The sequence below is a fragment of the Microcaecilia unicolor genome, chromosome 6, assembly GCF_901765095.1.
Source record: "Microcaecilia unicolor chromosome 6, aMicUni1.1, whole genome shotgun sequence".
NCBI lineage: Eukaryota > Metazoa > Chordata > Amphibia > Gymnophiona > Siphonopidae > Microcaecilia > Microcaecilia unicolor.
The window spans coordinates 33,138,374-33,152,887 of NC_044036.1; the positions used below are offsets into that span (position 1 = coordinate 33,138,374).

The 14,514-nt window shown below is 44.6% G+C and overlaps 1 protein-coding gene across 1 annotated transcript in view; it reads left to right on the forward strand.

Annotated features, from left to right (window-relative positions):
* The first annotated feature begins 3,705 nt into the window (after positions 1 to 3,705).
* Positions 3,706 to 14,514, forward strand: part of C8A (complement C8 alpha chain) — a 53,158-nt gene continuing 42,349 nt past the window's right edge. Inside the window, exons 1-2 of the mRNA XM_030207017.1 lie at positions 3,706 to 3,953; positions 13,337 to 13,436. Coding sequence (XP_030062877.1) covers positions 3,838 to 3,953; positions 13,337 to 13,436 — 216 coding nt within the window. The 5' untranslated portion in view covers positions 3,706 to 3,837. The remainder of the gene's footprint in view (positions 3,954 to 13,336; positions 13,437 to 14,514) is intronic.

Here is a 14,514-nt window from a genome sequence, read left to right on the forward strand (position 1 = left end):
AATTTTTTAGGCATGATATATAGAATCTAGCCCTATGTGTCTATTTCTGACTCTGCCTACATTTTGTGTACTTTGTCCAGATTCTTCCTCTGAACACACCTACACACAGGTCACATAAACATAGACACCTTCTTGTCAAAGAGCATACTTTAACACACATATTTCATGTGGTAATTTTCATTAAAGGTCTTTTATAAAAAGTGTTTATGTACTAAAAACTTTACAAAATTATCTCATTATATCTAATATTTACAGTTACAGATAATGCAACACGGCAAGTCTATTAGGAATTTAATGGCGGAATTTTACAATAGTCTGGTTGATACATTAAGGAATGATGTGGTCATCCTTCAATCTGTGCAGGAATAAGTGAAGAGGATTGCTAATGCACGTTGCTTGGAATAAATGCAGAACAAACAAGATGGAGGGAACTCAACACTGTCCAAATGGAGTCAAGAGGAATCTCCTTTGGTTGCGATGTTATTCCAGCTGAGTAGTACAACAAAAAAAGTGGGAGAGCGACCAAGGATACCAAAGACAGGAAGATGTACATTAAATGAGAAAGTTTATTTGAAGTATGAAGACTCGACACAACGTCGTGTTTCGGCAACCAAAGACAGCTAGCAGGAAAGTGCTTTGTGCAATGTTGGGGAGCTGATCCTGATCAGAGTCTGAAGACCCTGTCCGAACTTCATCTCGAACTTGAGCTGAATCTTCCAGTTGTACAGATACGATACCCAACAACATAGAAGCACCTATCACCGCAATTGCAACAGAAAGACACCATTCAGTATGCAGTTTGGCACACAGGCCCAAAGCATTATCAGGTCCAGATAGACTAAGTAGAATGTCACCCTCTTGGCAAGGACTCTAAGGGCTGCTTTGAGTGTGTGTGTGTGTGTGTGTAGGGGGGGTGGCTCCCTCAAGTTTTCCCTTACACTTAAGTATCAAGAAAAATTAGACAATAGAGGAAAACAAGTCAACCTAGACCCACTTCAAAGATTATTAATTTAATTATACTACTCTGATTTCTTTTAACTCTATCTTCTCTTTTCAGCCTATGCTCTTTATGGGAACCAGAGAAATGTTGTGGGTCTTAAATGCTCACAGTACATAGCAGACACTAAAGATGGCCACAGAAGAATAAACTTAACATTTTATGCCTTCTCACATCTTGCATTTAAGCCCTGGCGTTGAGCTCAGCCTTTTGGTCTTTTGCACACTTCTCTACTACCTCTGCTGTTAACTTCATTAGCATAAATTTAATTGTGCTGTTTGCTGATGTCTACACAAAGCTTTGCATATTGTTAGCTCATGCACAAAACTCATTTTTGCGTCTTGTGCCCAAAACATTGTGCGCTAAGGCCTAGCCTAACCAGTGTGCAAAGCCTAGTGCACTGTATTGCATCAGTCCCAGAGACAACATTATTGAAGCTGATACAATCAAAAAGAATGTTTTGCCATGAGTTTTGAGCTTGGGAGATGAGGTGGTAAAGAAAAAATAGGCTGAAGACAGGGGTGTCAGAGGACTTTTGCAGGCGGACTAATCAAATGGGGTGGCTTGTTGACCAACGAAAAAAGTAGCTAATTCTGTTGAGAAATCTATATAGTACTAGTGCTTTCAATTATGTTAAAATATTTTATTACATAAGGTTCTCAAGTTTTTGCAGACGGGAATAGCTTGAATTAATTCAATAAGGAACCTTATTCTCTTTAAGAAATACGTTTAGTCTTTCCGTGATCTAAAATAGTTCTGTGTACTTTGTGAGCAAGAAGGCTTATCCCATTTCTTAAAATTATCAACTCATTTATCTCTATATAGGTCGATATACAAATATTCATACAGTAAGCACTGGGCTCTACCCATGAAAATAACAACCAAATCGTAACTTTAGCTAGACATCTCAATATCCGGCCAGAAGTCATGCATTTCGAAGGAGGCAGGAATAGAGGTGTTCTGGGGTTGGAGGCCAGACTTTACCTTGACAGTGGTGACGTATTCAGCCATCATATAGATATGTAGTCATTAAGAGGTAGTCTACAAAAAGCAGGCCTTAACATAAATAGATCAATTTGAGTTTAGGAGCACATATCAGCAGTCCTACCCAGGGGTGTAGCCAGACACCCAATTTTAGGTGGGCCTGGGCCCAAGATGGGTGGGCAGAAGAACCATGCCCCATCCCACAGGTGATTTGGTCTCTCCTTCTCTCACCTGCATGCCATATGGTCTCTCAAACACCCCCCCTCCCCTGCATACCTTTTAAATAGCAGATCTTCACCAGCAGCATGCAGCAACTAATACACACTGCTCATGTTGGCCCCACAGCCTTTCCTCTGATGCAACTTCCTGTTTCCGCATAGGCGGGAATACATCAGAGGAAAGGCTGTGGTGCTGGTGTGATTAATATGCATCAGTCGCTGCTCACTGCAGGTGAAGATCTGCTATTTACAAGGTATACAGGATGGACAGTTGTTGGGAGTTTTCGGATGGTGGGACTTTGGGATCCCTGCCGGCCACATCATAGATGTGCTGCTACTGGGTGGGCCTGAGCCTAAAGTGGGTGAGCCTGGGCCCACCCTTGGCTACGCCACTGGTCCTACCTAAAGAAAGGGCCACTGAATATTGAGTGGGTACGTCTAAGTACATAAGCATCACCACAAGCAAGACCTGGATCAGACTGATGGACCATCGAGACCTGTAACCTGTTTTCCAGAAGTGCAATCAAGGTCACAAGTGCCTGGCAAGATCTTATTTATCTTTTATTTTAGTTACATTTGTACCCCGCGCTTTCCCACTCATGGCAGGCTCAATGCGGCTTACACGGGGCAATGGAGGGTTAAGTGACTTGCCCAGAGTCACAAGGAGCTGCCTGTGCCTGAAGTGGGAATCGAACTCAGTTCCTCAGTACCAAAGTCCACCACCCTAACCACTAGGCTACTCTTCCACTAGCAACATTCCATGTAGAAGTCGGCCCTTGCAGATCACCAATGTGGCCGCGCAGGCTTCTGCTTCTGTGAGTCTGACGTCCTGCACGTACGTGCAGGACGTCAGACTCACAGAAACAGAAGCCTGCGCAGCCTTCTACATGGAATGTTGCTAGTGGAATAGCAACATTCCATGTAGAATCTCCAATAGTAGCAACATTCCATGTAGAATCTCCAATAGTATCTATTTTATTTTTGTTACATTTGTCCCCTGCGCTTTCCCACTCATGGCAGGCTCAATGCGGCTTACATGGGGCAACGGAGGGTTAAGTGACTTGCCCAGAGTCACAAGGAGCTGCCTGTGCCTGAAGTGGGAATTGAACTCAGTTCCTCAGGTCCCCAGGACCAAAGTCCACCATCCTAACCACTAGGCCAGTGGCAGCCCTATCTTTAAATACAGTCCCCATAATGTTAATGAGCTGAAAGGTTTAGACACTCACTGCTTCCTTCATGCACAAATAGAGAATTATTAATCCTCCCAATTATTGGATTCATTCGCCAGTTTTAAAGAAATCTCCCTTTTGAGGGCTGGTCCATTCTGTGTTCACATCCAGTTGCCTCATCAATGAGGCTATTTTATCAGATAAATTCACCAACTTTAAAATGTAAATATAAACTTTGTTAATTCCTGTTGCAAAACTATTGCCCTTCAGTACGTTCCGGTAACTTGAAATGATTAAATGATAAGGCACAGCCTTTGTCAATGATTTACAGGCATTTTTTTTTGTTTTGTTTTGTAATACAGTCAGACGTGATGCTACTCCTAAACTTCAATATAGAGGTTCCAAGTTTAAAACAAATCATATATTTTTAAAGTTAAAATCAAAATACATCAGCACGGAATATACCGAGATGAAAATGCCGGCTTCCAATCATATTTCTTCTCTGATCCTTTTGATAATCTATTTTCTGTCCTGCTTGGGCACAATTACAGGAGACAGTAAGCTGGACGAATTTCTTGCACTGAGGTATGTACCGTTTGCCCAATGACTTTAAGAACTAAAATAACAATGTGTATTTTAAATCAGAGAGAGTTGTTTAATTATAACTTTTGGAGGAGCGCTGTATTGCATTTCTGACAGTAATGAGCAACATAAGAATATAATCTGCATATTATCGTCATCATTTTCAGCTTAATTGAAGATACTTAGCAATAGTTTTCCTGCATATTCATAAAATCGTTCCAGTTTAATATGTTAATGATTTATCCATGCTATTTGCGCTTTTCTGCAAGCAAATATGCCATAGGCTTGCTTGCCTTGCAAGACTGGTTTTCAGAATCCATTTTTAGGGCTGGAATAAAGGCATGGGAATAATGGGGAACATCGGAAATGGCCGCACGCTCAACCCGGACGTACCGCCAGCGGCCACATTGGTCGGGCGGTAGTTCAATTTTATCATGCAATAAGCCCGCATTGGGCTTAGCTCCGCTTTGTAAAAGGGCCCCTAAGTGACTTTCCTAAGATCACAAGGAGCTGCAGTGGGATTTGAATCAGGTTTCACTGGTTCTTAGTGTACTAGCAAGAAGCACTGTTCCCTCTAATCTCGGTGGTAGTCCTCCAATTGCATTGTTGCCAGTGGGGGGGGGGGGGGGGGAAACAGTGCTTTAACCAGGGCCGTGCCAACACAGTAAGTGTGGTAAGCGCCACAGGGGGGCGCCTGCCTTCAAGGGCGCCGTGCCGTCCTGTTCTATTTTTTAAAAAAACCTTACTCCTCCGCTCCATCCCCGATTCCCTGGCGCTGTAAATTTACCTCGCTCCGCCTCCGACGTCTGCGCAGTGTCAATGAAAGCGCTGCCTGTCTGACGTCTCTCCACCAGCCTTCCCTTCGCTCCTTCATTCCCTCTGTGTCCCGCCCTCAAGGAAATGACATCAGAAGAAGGCGGGGCACAGAGGGAACGAACGAGCGAAGGGAAGGCTGGTGGAGAGACGTCAGACAGGCAGCGCTTTTACTGACGCTGCGCAGACGTCGGAGTCGGAGAGAGGTAAATTTAAAGCGCTGGGGAATCGGGGATGGAGCGGAGGAGGCTCAGGCTGAATGAGAAGTATGCTCAGAGCCTCCTCTGCAGGCCAAACCCAGCCATTTCCTCCATCGCGCCCCAGACGGCAGCTTGGGGGAGCAGCGTTCGGCTTTTTGGCACCGCCCAGCTCTTCCACACGCCTTGGAGCCAGGCGGGGGTGTGCGCGCGCCAACTGATGGTCTGCAGAGGGGTGCCAGAGACCCTAGGCACGGCCCTGGCTTTAACACTGTGTCTTCCATTGGGATAGGCAGGTTCCCTGGAGTCCTGCAGAGCTAGCCTGTCTCTTACTATTGAAAATGTGATAGTGAAACAGTGCCATCTACTGGCAGGACTATAGGTGGAGGACTCCCGCTCAGCTTAAAAAGAACAGTGACATGAAGGGTAGAAATTGGCCTTACACTGCAAGCATAGACATTTACACCCGATCTGGAGCGGGTGAAAATAACTTGGCCTATGATTTTTAAGTACACATGTAGATAAGACTGTTTTGGGGGGTCAATATTCAGCATGGTTTAAGCGGACGGAAGAGGCTGCTGCCTGATTAAACAACTCTAAGCAGGCTGATCGCCAATATTCAGCAGCACTTAACTGGGTGGTGCAGCTGAATATTGGCCCTGGGCAGTGCAGCACTGGTCTGTGGGTAGAGCTTGGGTGGAGCCAGCACTTCACAAGTTAGTGGTGATATTCACTCCGCTAATCGGATAAGTAAGCACATAAAGTTAGGACAGCAAAAAAGTTATTCTAACTTTATCCGTCAGACTAAGAGGCACCAGTTTGAATATCAGCTGTGCTCAATTAACTTCCAAGTGACTGCACTGACCTGGACAAGGCTCACTGTTGAATATCTGGTCTTAATTTAGCCGGTGGCTGCCAGCAGCTTAAAAACCACTGACTGCCACAGCTGAATATTGGGCCCTATCCCCGGGATTTATATATGCACCTTAATTTTCGCATGGAAAATGAAGCATATTCTATAACAATGCACATTAGGGGCAGTGGCATAGCTACGTGGGGCCACGGGGCCCTGGGCCCCCATGGATTTGGCCCTAGACCCCCCTGGCAATGGCCCTCTTGACCCCCCTCCCGTCGCCAACCCGCCTTTGCCTACTGCACGTACGTGCAGGACATCAGACTCAGAAACAGAACGAAGGAAGAAGAGGACCTCGGCTGGCGGGGGTTGGGGTCTCCTGCCAGCAAACGTAGGCGACGGTGGCAGCGGGGGAGGGTTGGTGGTGGGAGGGAGGGTCGAGAGGGTCATCAGCAGGGGGGGGTCAAAGTTGTTGTTAGTGGTGGTGGTGGCGTTGGGGGGTTTCAGCAATGGCCGGGGGGGGGGGGCTAAAATGTGCCCCCTCACCTCGGGCTCTGGACCCTCCTCCTGGAGAAGTCTGGCTTTTACTAAGGCGCATAGGCGCCTATGCGTGTCCAATGTGCACCAAATTGTAACTACCACCCAGCTACAGCATGCCCCGGGCAGTAATTCCATTTTTGATGCGCAGCCAAAACACACGGTAGAAAATATTTTCCAGTTTCTACTGTGTGGCACTTACCGGCAGGAATAGGTGGTTTATGCGTGCTGGCCGCTTACTGCCCAGTTAGCGCGTGAGACCTTACCGCTAAGTCAATGGATGGTGATAAGGTCTCAGGCCAAAAATGGATGCGCGCTGGTTTTAATTTAACCACACGTCCATTTTCGGCCACAAAAAAAGCCTTTTTTTTCCCAAGCGAGGTGAAAAATTGATCCCGTGTCTAAAACGCACGCCTAAACCAGCGCATTCCAATTTCAGGCGCGCCTTAGTAAAAGGGCCCTTTAATTGGCTAACAAGTTAATCAGTGCTGATAATTAGATGTTAACAAGCAATTATCAGCACTAATTGTCATTAATTAGACTTTACACGCACTACTTGCTAAGTGTATTCTGTAACGTGCTGCGCATAAATTCTAAGTCACATAGTTGAAAAATGGGTGCAGTTATGGACGTGGAATGGTTGGTTCATGGGCATTTCTAAAATCTACATGGTTCTTATATCATACACCCGCTCCGCACCTAATTACAGCAGGTTTAACTTGATGTAATTGACCGCACCATGAAATGGAGAGGATCAAAGTACACAGCACAAGCCAGTGGCGTAGCCAGACTTGACATTTTTGGTGGGCCCAGAGCTAATATGGGTGGTCACTATGTATATAGGTACAAATTAAAGTGAACTTGGGGGCTCTTTTAGTAAGTGGTGGTGGCCGCAAAGTGCGCCTATTGCGCACGGAAACAGCTGTCCTGCATCAACATAAACCTCTTCCATAAATGCGGGTAGCAGAAGCATAATAAAGTAACCTTCTTTCTAAAGCTTTGCAGCCCCAAAACCCCACAATCTAGATCAGTGGCTGGGACACACCCAACAGATATGTTCATTTAGGCGACTCACTGAACACTGCAGTCTGTGACAGAACCAAAAAGAGCCCAAATATCATTTAGTTTAAAAAAAAAAAGGTTGCAAGGAAAATATAAAACTCTCAATTCAATAATCATTTTCAATAACCATTCATTTACACAAATGAATACATTTAAATTTTTCACAAATGTTAACATATCAAAAACCACATGAAGGAAAGAAAGTTCAAGAATTCTTAATGATAAACATATGCAAAATCGTATTGTCAACATCAAGATTTTTTTTTCACCTACTGTAGCATACAGAATATAAAGGAGGAGGAGTGACCTAGTGGTTAGGGTGGTGGACTTTGGTCCTGAGGAACTGAGTTCGATTCCCACTTCAGGCACAGGCAGCTCCTTGTGACTCTGGGCAAGTTCACTTAACCCTCCATTGCCCCATGTAAGCCACATTGAGCCTGCCATGAGTGGGAAAGTGTGGGGTACAAATGTAACAAAAATACTATTGGAGATTCTACAAGGAATGTTGCTACTATTGGAGATTCTACATGGAATGTTGCTATTCCAGTAGCAACATTCCATGTAGAAGGCTGCGCAGGCTTCTGTTTCTGTGAGTCTGATGTCCTGCACATACGTGCAGGACGTCAGACTCACAGAAGCAGAAGCCTGCGCGGCACATTGGTGATCTGCAAGGGCCGACTTCTACATGGAATGTTGGAACATTCCATGTAGAATCTCAAATAGTAGCAACAGTGGAGGAGTGGCCTAGTGGTTAGGGTGGTGGACTTTGGTCCTGGGGAACTGAGGAACTGAGTTCGATTCCCAGCACAGGCAGCTCCTTGTGACTCTGGGCAAGTCATTTAACCCTCTATTGCCTGCCGCATTGAGCCTGCCATGAGTGGGAAAAGCATGGGGTACAAAAATAACTAGAATGTTTCCTCTTACAGTTCCCATTTTAAAAAAAATGTATTCCAATTCTGGGAGCACCTCAGTAATAGCAACACAAAATTCCTTCGCTGTCAGATACTTTGTGAAGCAACACTAAATCCTGCAAAGAAGCTTCTCAGAGCCTATATTACAAACCTTATCACCAATTCTGAACATGAATACCAATGACAGTACCTTTAAAAAGGTAGCAGTGAATATACACAACAGCAATATGTGTTCCATTGGGAAAAGCTAGACAAGTCAAACTCCTAGATCCCCCATACAAACTACATGCCATACCAGCAGAATCTCTCACCTCAGTCACATGCAACCCTCATCAATTACAGAATAAAGGACCAAAAATTTGAAATTGTTCTGTATACGGCATCAGCCCTGCCCTATCCTACCCTTCCCCCAATCCATCCCTATAGCCCAGAATCAACCATAACCTTTCCTACCCCTCATCCCTACCTGTAGCCTGACATCAGTCCTACCTTACCCTTTATATGTCCCCCATAGTCTGGCATCTCTCTTGCCCTTCCCAATCTCTCCACCAAGAGCAGCAGAGCACAGCACTGCGACAGCAGTGGTGCGTCGCAGCACTAGAGCGGCCGTTCCCAACCCGGATCCGCACTTTAAAAAATCAGGTAACGAGCTTTTACCTAGGGTAAAACATGTAGAAACTGATTTACAAAAAGAGGGAGAAGAGATTAAAGCTTTAAATGAAAAAATTGAAAAAATTGACCAAAGGATTATGAAAGTGGAAACGTTACAAACTACAATTATAAAAGATGTGACAAATCTCAGACAGAAAATGAAGGTCTTTCATAACTTTACTAAGAATTATAATCTGAGGTTTGTCAATTTCCCAAGGATACAAACAGTTCTCCCTCTGGATATGTTGAAACGATATTTCCGTGAAGTTTTGAACATCTTGGAAAAGGATATTCCACCCTTTTCCCAAGTATATTATGTCCCAGAGAGGAACATTAATCCAGATAATGAAAAACCGTTGGATATTTCCCTTTTGCTTGAGACCTCTGACTCCCAGTTGGCGACTGCTGCTACACTGGTGGCAACAGTCGCATTGATTCCTGATAAGAATTGGATCTTCCGTCTTTTTTTCCGTAATAAGGAGAAACCTTTTATGGGTTTTAAAATTATGCTATTTCCTGACGTCTCGAAAGAGACAAGACGACGGAGGAAACAATTTTTGCTCCTCAAGCCCGAAGTTTTGCACTTGGGGGGTACCTTTTTTCTTAGATACCCCTGCAAGTGCATAATAAGGCTGGGAGGCAAGAAATATATGTTTACTGAACCTGCTCATGTATCAACACTTTTAGCCTCAGCTAAATTGGAGAGGCAACATTAGAAGGTGCACAATTTCTTAGCAGAGATTAATTTCCTCTATTTTTTTCTATGTTATATTTCTCCCTTAGATTTCCTAAATCTTGGATCTCCATTTATGGACTTGAGTGTCTTTGAATCTTGACACTTTCCTAAACAAGAAGTTTCTTGTAAATTTTGATTAAATGAATAAATAATTAAAAAAAAAAATCAGGTAAAAAAATTAGGCAGGTTACCGCATTTAGGCAGCTGGCTCACTCTAAAGCTGTTTTTGCTGCCGGCTGCCCTAATAGGCCCGTCGAAGAGCAGCAGAGCACAGCACTGCGACAGCAGTGGTGCGTCGCAGCACTAGAGCAGCCATTCCCAACCCGGACCCGCACTTTAAAAAAAATCAGGTAAAAAAATTAGGCAGGTTACCGCATTTAGGCAGCCGGCTCACTCTAAAGCTCTTTTTGCTGCCAGCTGCCCTAAATGCACGCGACTGATCCACAGAAGTACTAAAATGTACAGTGCACTCCCAGTGCATCAGTTAGAGAAGGACAACCAAATGGGTGGGCCTGAGCTGAGATTGGGTGGGTCTGGGCCCACCCAGGCCCACCCGTAGCTACGCCCCTGCCACCACCACCACACACACACACACACTCTAATGCTTACCATCATTAAATATAAACTTTTTTTTCTTTTTTTACATCCTGGGCAGAGCCCACCCTCGCCCAGAAACCACACCAACATTAAACATAAAACATTTTATACCTGGGCACTGAAAAAGCATCCCCACCGAAATACCCACCAGCATTTTAAACATTTTTTTCTTTTCTCTCTCTCTCTCTCTTTTTTTTTTTAAACCTGGGCTTGAGCGTCCTACAGACTGAGGTAAAGGTCTACTGCTCCTGAGCACCTGATGGGTGTGCCTGTTGATCAGTGCTGGCCCTGCTGGGAAAATTATTCTGGGTCCTCCACTCATGATCCCAACTTTGCCATAGGCTTAGGGAATCTGGGTCCCAGGAGCTCTCAGTGCTGGCAGGACATACTGTCACACATGCACTGCGGGGGAGACCTGAGCAGACCGGTGTGCACAGGCTGCGTTTTGGACACAGGAATGCTGCCCGCAGTAGAAAGTAGAAAAATATTTTCTACCGCGGGATTCGGCACATGCCAAACTTGGAATTACTGCTGTGTGCACCCACTACCCTGACCGAAGTGCTGATTTGACACACGCTACTGTGCATTATCCCTCCCACAGCTTTGGAAAAGGGCCCCTGTAAGTGTAAAGTTTTCGTAGTAAGTGTTGGGGCTTTCCAGCATCTTTCCATAGAGTTACGTCGAAGCAAAACAATATTACCATACTCGTCCTATTTATGGGGTCATAAATGCATCCACACTATCTGCATTCCCTGCCCATTTCCTGATGGTGCCGGGCAGATTTCTATGACGTGTACCCCAAAATTGGCAGGGAGAGACAGAGATTAAATATATCGGGTGTTTTTTAAATCTAATTGTAACAGATTTTAATAGAGGTAAAATTTACAACATGTTTAAATAATTTTTATTGATGATTAACATATTAAACAAAACCATAATATTGCTCTGATAATCATTTGAGTATTACTACTACTACTACTTAGCATTTCTATAGCGCTGCCAGGTTTACGCAGCGCTGTACAAGTTTAAACATGGGGAAGGACAGTCCCTGCTCAAGAGAGCTTACAATCTAATCCTACCATGTTTAGACACATAGATAAAATCATTCAACTGTATCATCAAGATTTTACATTTTCTCCCTCCCACCCCTCATCTTTTATTTCCAACGTTTTTATTGATGCTAAAGGCATCGTAACAATCAGCATTCTCAATGTGACTCTGGGCAAGTCACTTAACCCTCCATTGCCCCATGTAAGCCGCATTGAGCCTGCCATGAGTGGGAAAGTGCGCGGTACAAATGTAACAAAAAAAAAAACTGTATTACCAACACCAAATCAAAACAAACCAGTAAGTAACGAGATATCCGATCGACCTTCCAGAAGTGGAATCTGCGCAGAGTGCCAGATTGAACATCGACTGGTGCCTGCTTAACGTCTGGGCGATATTCAAAACTGAGAGCCATGCATAACCTGGTTTTGAATTTCCGAGGTTAGTTCGGACCACAGCTAGAAGCAGCTTATCAGCCGCTCAGCTCCACAGGCTGAATATTGGGCCCACGATGAGTACAGCAAAAAGGCACCTGGCCTCCCTGCCAACCAAGGAATCTTTTTTTTTTCTTTTTTTAAAATTTATATACAATGTTTTGAACCTGTTTCTATTTTACTCTTTTTCACTGCATTTTTATGATGTTTATTTTGCAACCTTCTTCGTACTTGATTTTCTCAGGAAAATGGTATAAGCTTACGAAATAAATCAATACAAATAAATGAAAGCTTTTCCTATCTGGAATAAGGTAGTGGGGTTGCTGTGCTAGACAAGTTGGAAAATAATAAAGGTCAACAAACACATTGTAGATCATTCTTTTTCATTGGACTAACTTGCTACATTTCTGATTAGCTTTTTGGCGGTATGTTATCCCTGACAAGTCCAAAGCATCATTTCTTTTTGACCTAATAAAGGGAGTGAAGCTCTCAATAGCTAGCTAGAACTATATTAAGGTGAGCTCAACAGCTAAAGCTCCAATGCAGTTCAGGAATCGGTTAAACGTATAGGAAGAGAATGTAGATTTGCCCGATTCTTTGGGTTCTCAGATGTAATGCATATTCCGGTGAATTGGTGAAACCCTGACAAAAATGTTGGCTTGTCCTCAGAGTCTCTTGAAAAACATCAACAGTTTCCATAGAGAATCTGAGAAGATTTTGAAAATCTCCATTAAGTTGGAGACAGCTAAAAATTCTCCCAGGGGTCCTTTTACTCAGGTGTGCTGAAAAATGGCCTGTGGTAGTGTAGGCCTGGGTTTTGGGCGCACGCCAGAAGCGGAGCCAGGTTGACGGCGCGGGGGAGCGAGAGCGGACTTCCGCCGGTGCCAGAGCACATTTTCAATGCAACACATTGAAAAAAATAGGCGCCAGCGACGGCAGAACTCTGTTTGGGGGAGCGGCCGCTCCCCCCTGGCTACGCCACTGGCGCACGCAGATCCTTTTTTCAGCGTGCCTGCAAAAAAAAATGCCATTTTAAAAAATTTTTGTTGAAAATGGATGTGCGGCAAAATAAAAATTGGCGCGCATCCGTTTTGGGTCTGAGACCTTACTGCCAGCCATTGATTTAGCGGTAAGGTCTCTTGCGTTAACCATGCGGTAATCGCCTACACTCATCAAGTCAGACTTACCACCCGATTTTCATCACGCGCCAGAAAATAGAATATATTTTATGGCACGCGTAGTGGACATGCAAAAAAAAATGAAATTACCACACGGGCCACGCGGTAGCTGGGCAGTAACTCCAAACTGACACATGTTGGGCATGCGTAGGCACCTATGCGGCTTAGTAAAAGGGCCAAACAATTTGGGTGGACTGGTCATGTCTCAGCCTTCTACAATCATGGTAGGCATGGCGGTGGGAGCTGTACTTGCATATGGTGTTAGGCATTTTTCAGCATGGTTAGTATTTTTGCCAGGTATACAGTTTTAACTCAAATAGATTTTATCACTGTACTAACTTGTAAATCTGGTGTTGTTAATTTTGTTTAGGAGAGACAGTAGATCAGCAGATGGGACATCGGCCCCGGTTGACTGCCAGCTTGGTCAGTGGGCAGAATGGACTCCTTGCTTTGCTTGCCAAGAGAAAAAAGTAAGAGCTCATTTTATGCGTCTGATTGAGAGGCGTCAATGATGCTGGTAGTGATGGGAATGGTGATGGTTAGGACACTGTTCTAATTCAATACATTTTATATTCATTGGGTGAATGTTAGCACACTAAAAATTCTGATTGCAGGCAGGGACAGATTAAAGGGGAATGGATGGACATCATTTGGGATAGGGATGGCCTGATTTTTGTGATGAGATGTTGTTCACTGATAATAGTCTACATTATTCTTAAAGATTACACATCTCCCAATAGTGCATGACAGCACCATATGTGCAATGCTTCACATGCGCGTGATGGTTTGCATATGTGTACACTACTGGGAAAAGAATGCGAACTCTTAAGAAAAGTGCATCCTTTTGCACATATTATGCACTCTTTAAGAAAAGTGCATCATACTTACACGTGGAGGGGCATAATCGAACGGGGCGCCCAAGTTTTCCTGAGGATGTCCTCGCTGGACTTCCCAGCGAAGGGGCAGGGAAACCTGTATTATCGAAACAAGATGGGCGTCCACCTTTCGTTTTGATAATACGGTCGGGGACGCTCAAATCTCAACATTTAGGTCGACCTTAGAGATGGTCGTCCTTAGAGATGGTCGTCCCCGGTTTTCGGCGATAATGGAAACCAAGGACGCCCATCTCAGAAACGACCAAATCCAAAGGCATTTGGTCATGGAAGGAGCCAGTATTTCATAGTGCACTGGTCCCCCTCACATGCCAGGACACCCAACCAGGCACCCTAGGGGGCACTTGCAGGGACTTCATAATTGCTCCCAGTGTGCATAGGCTCCCTTACCTTGGGTGCTGAGCCCCCAACCCGCTCTCCCCAAATAAAACCCACTACCCACAACTGTACAACACTACACATAGCCCTAAGGGGTGAAGGGGGGCACCTACATGTGGGTACAGTGAGTTTCTGGTGAGTTTTGAAGGGCTCACATTTACCACCACAAGTGTAACAGGTTGGGGGGGGGGGATGGGCCTGGGTCCGCCTGCCTGAAGTCCACTGCACCCACTAAAACTGCTCCAGGGACCTGCATACTGCTGCGATGGACCTGAGT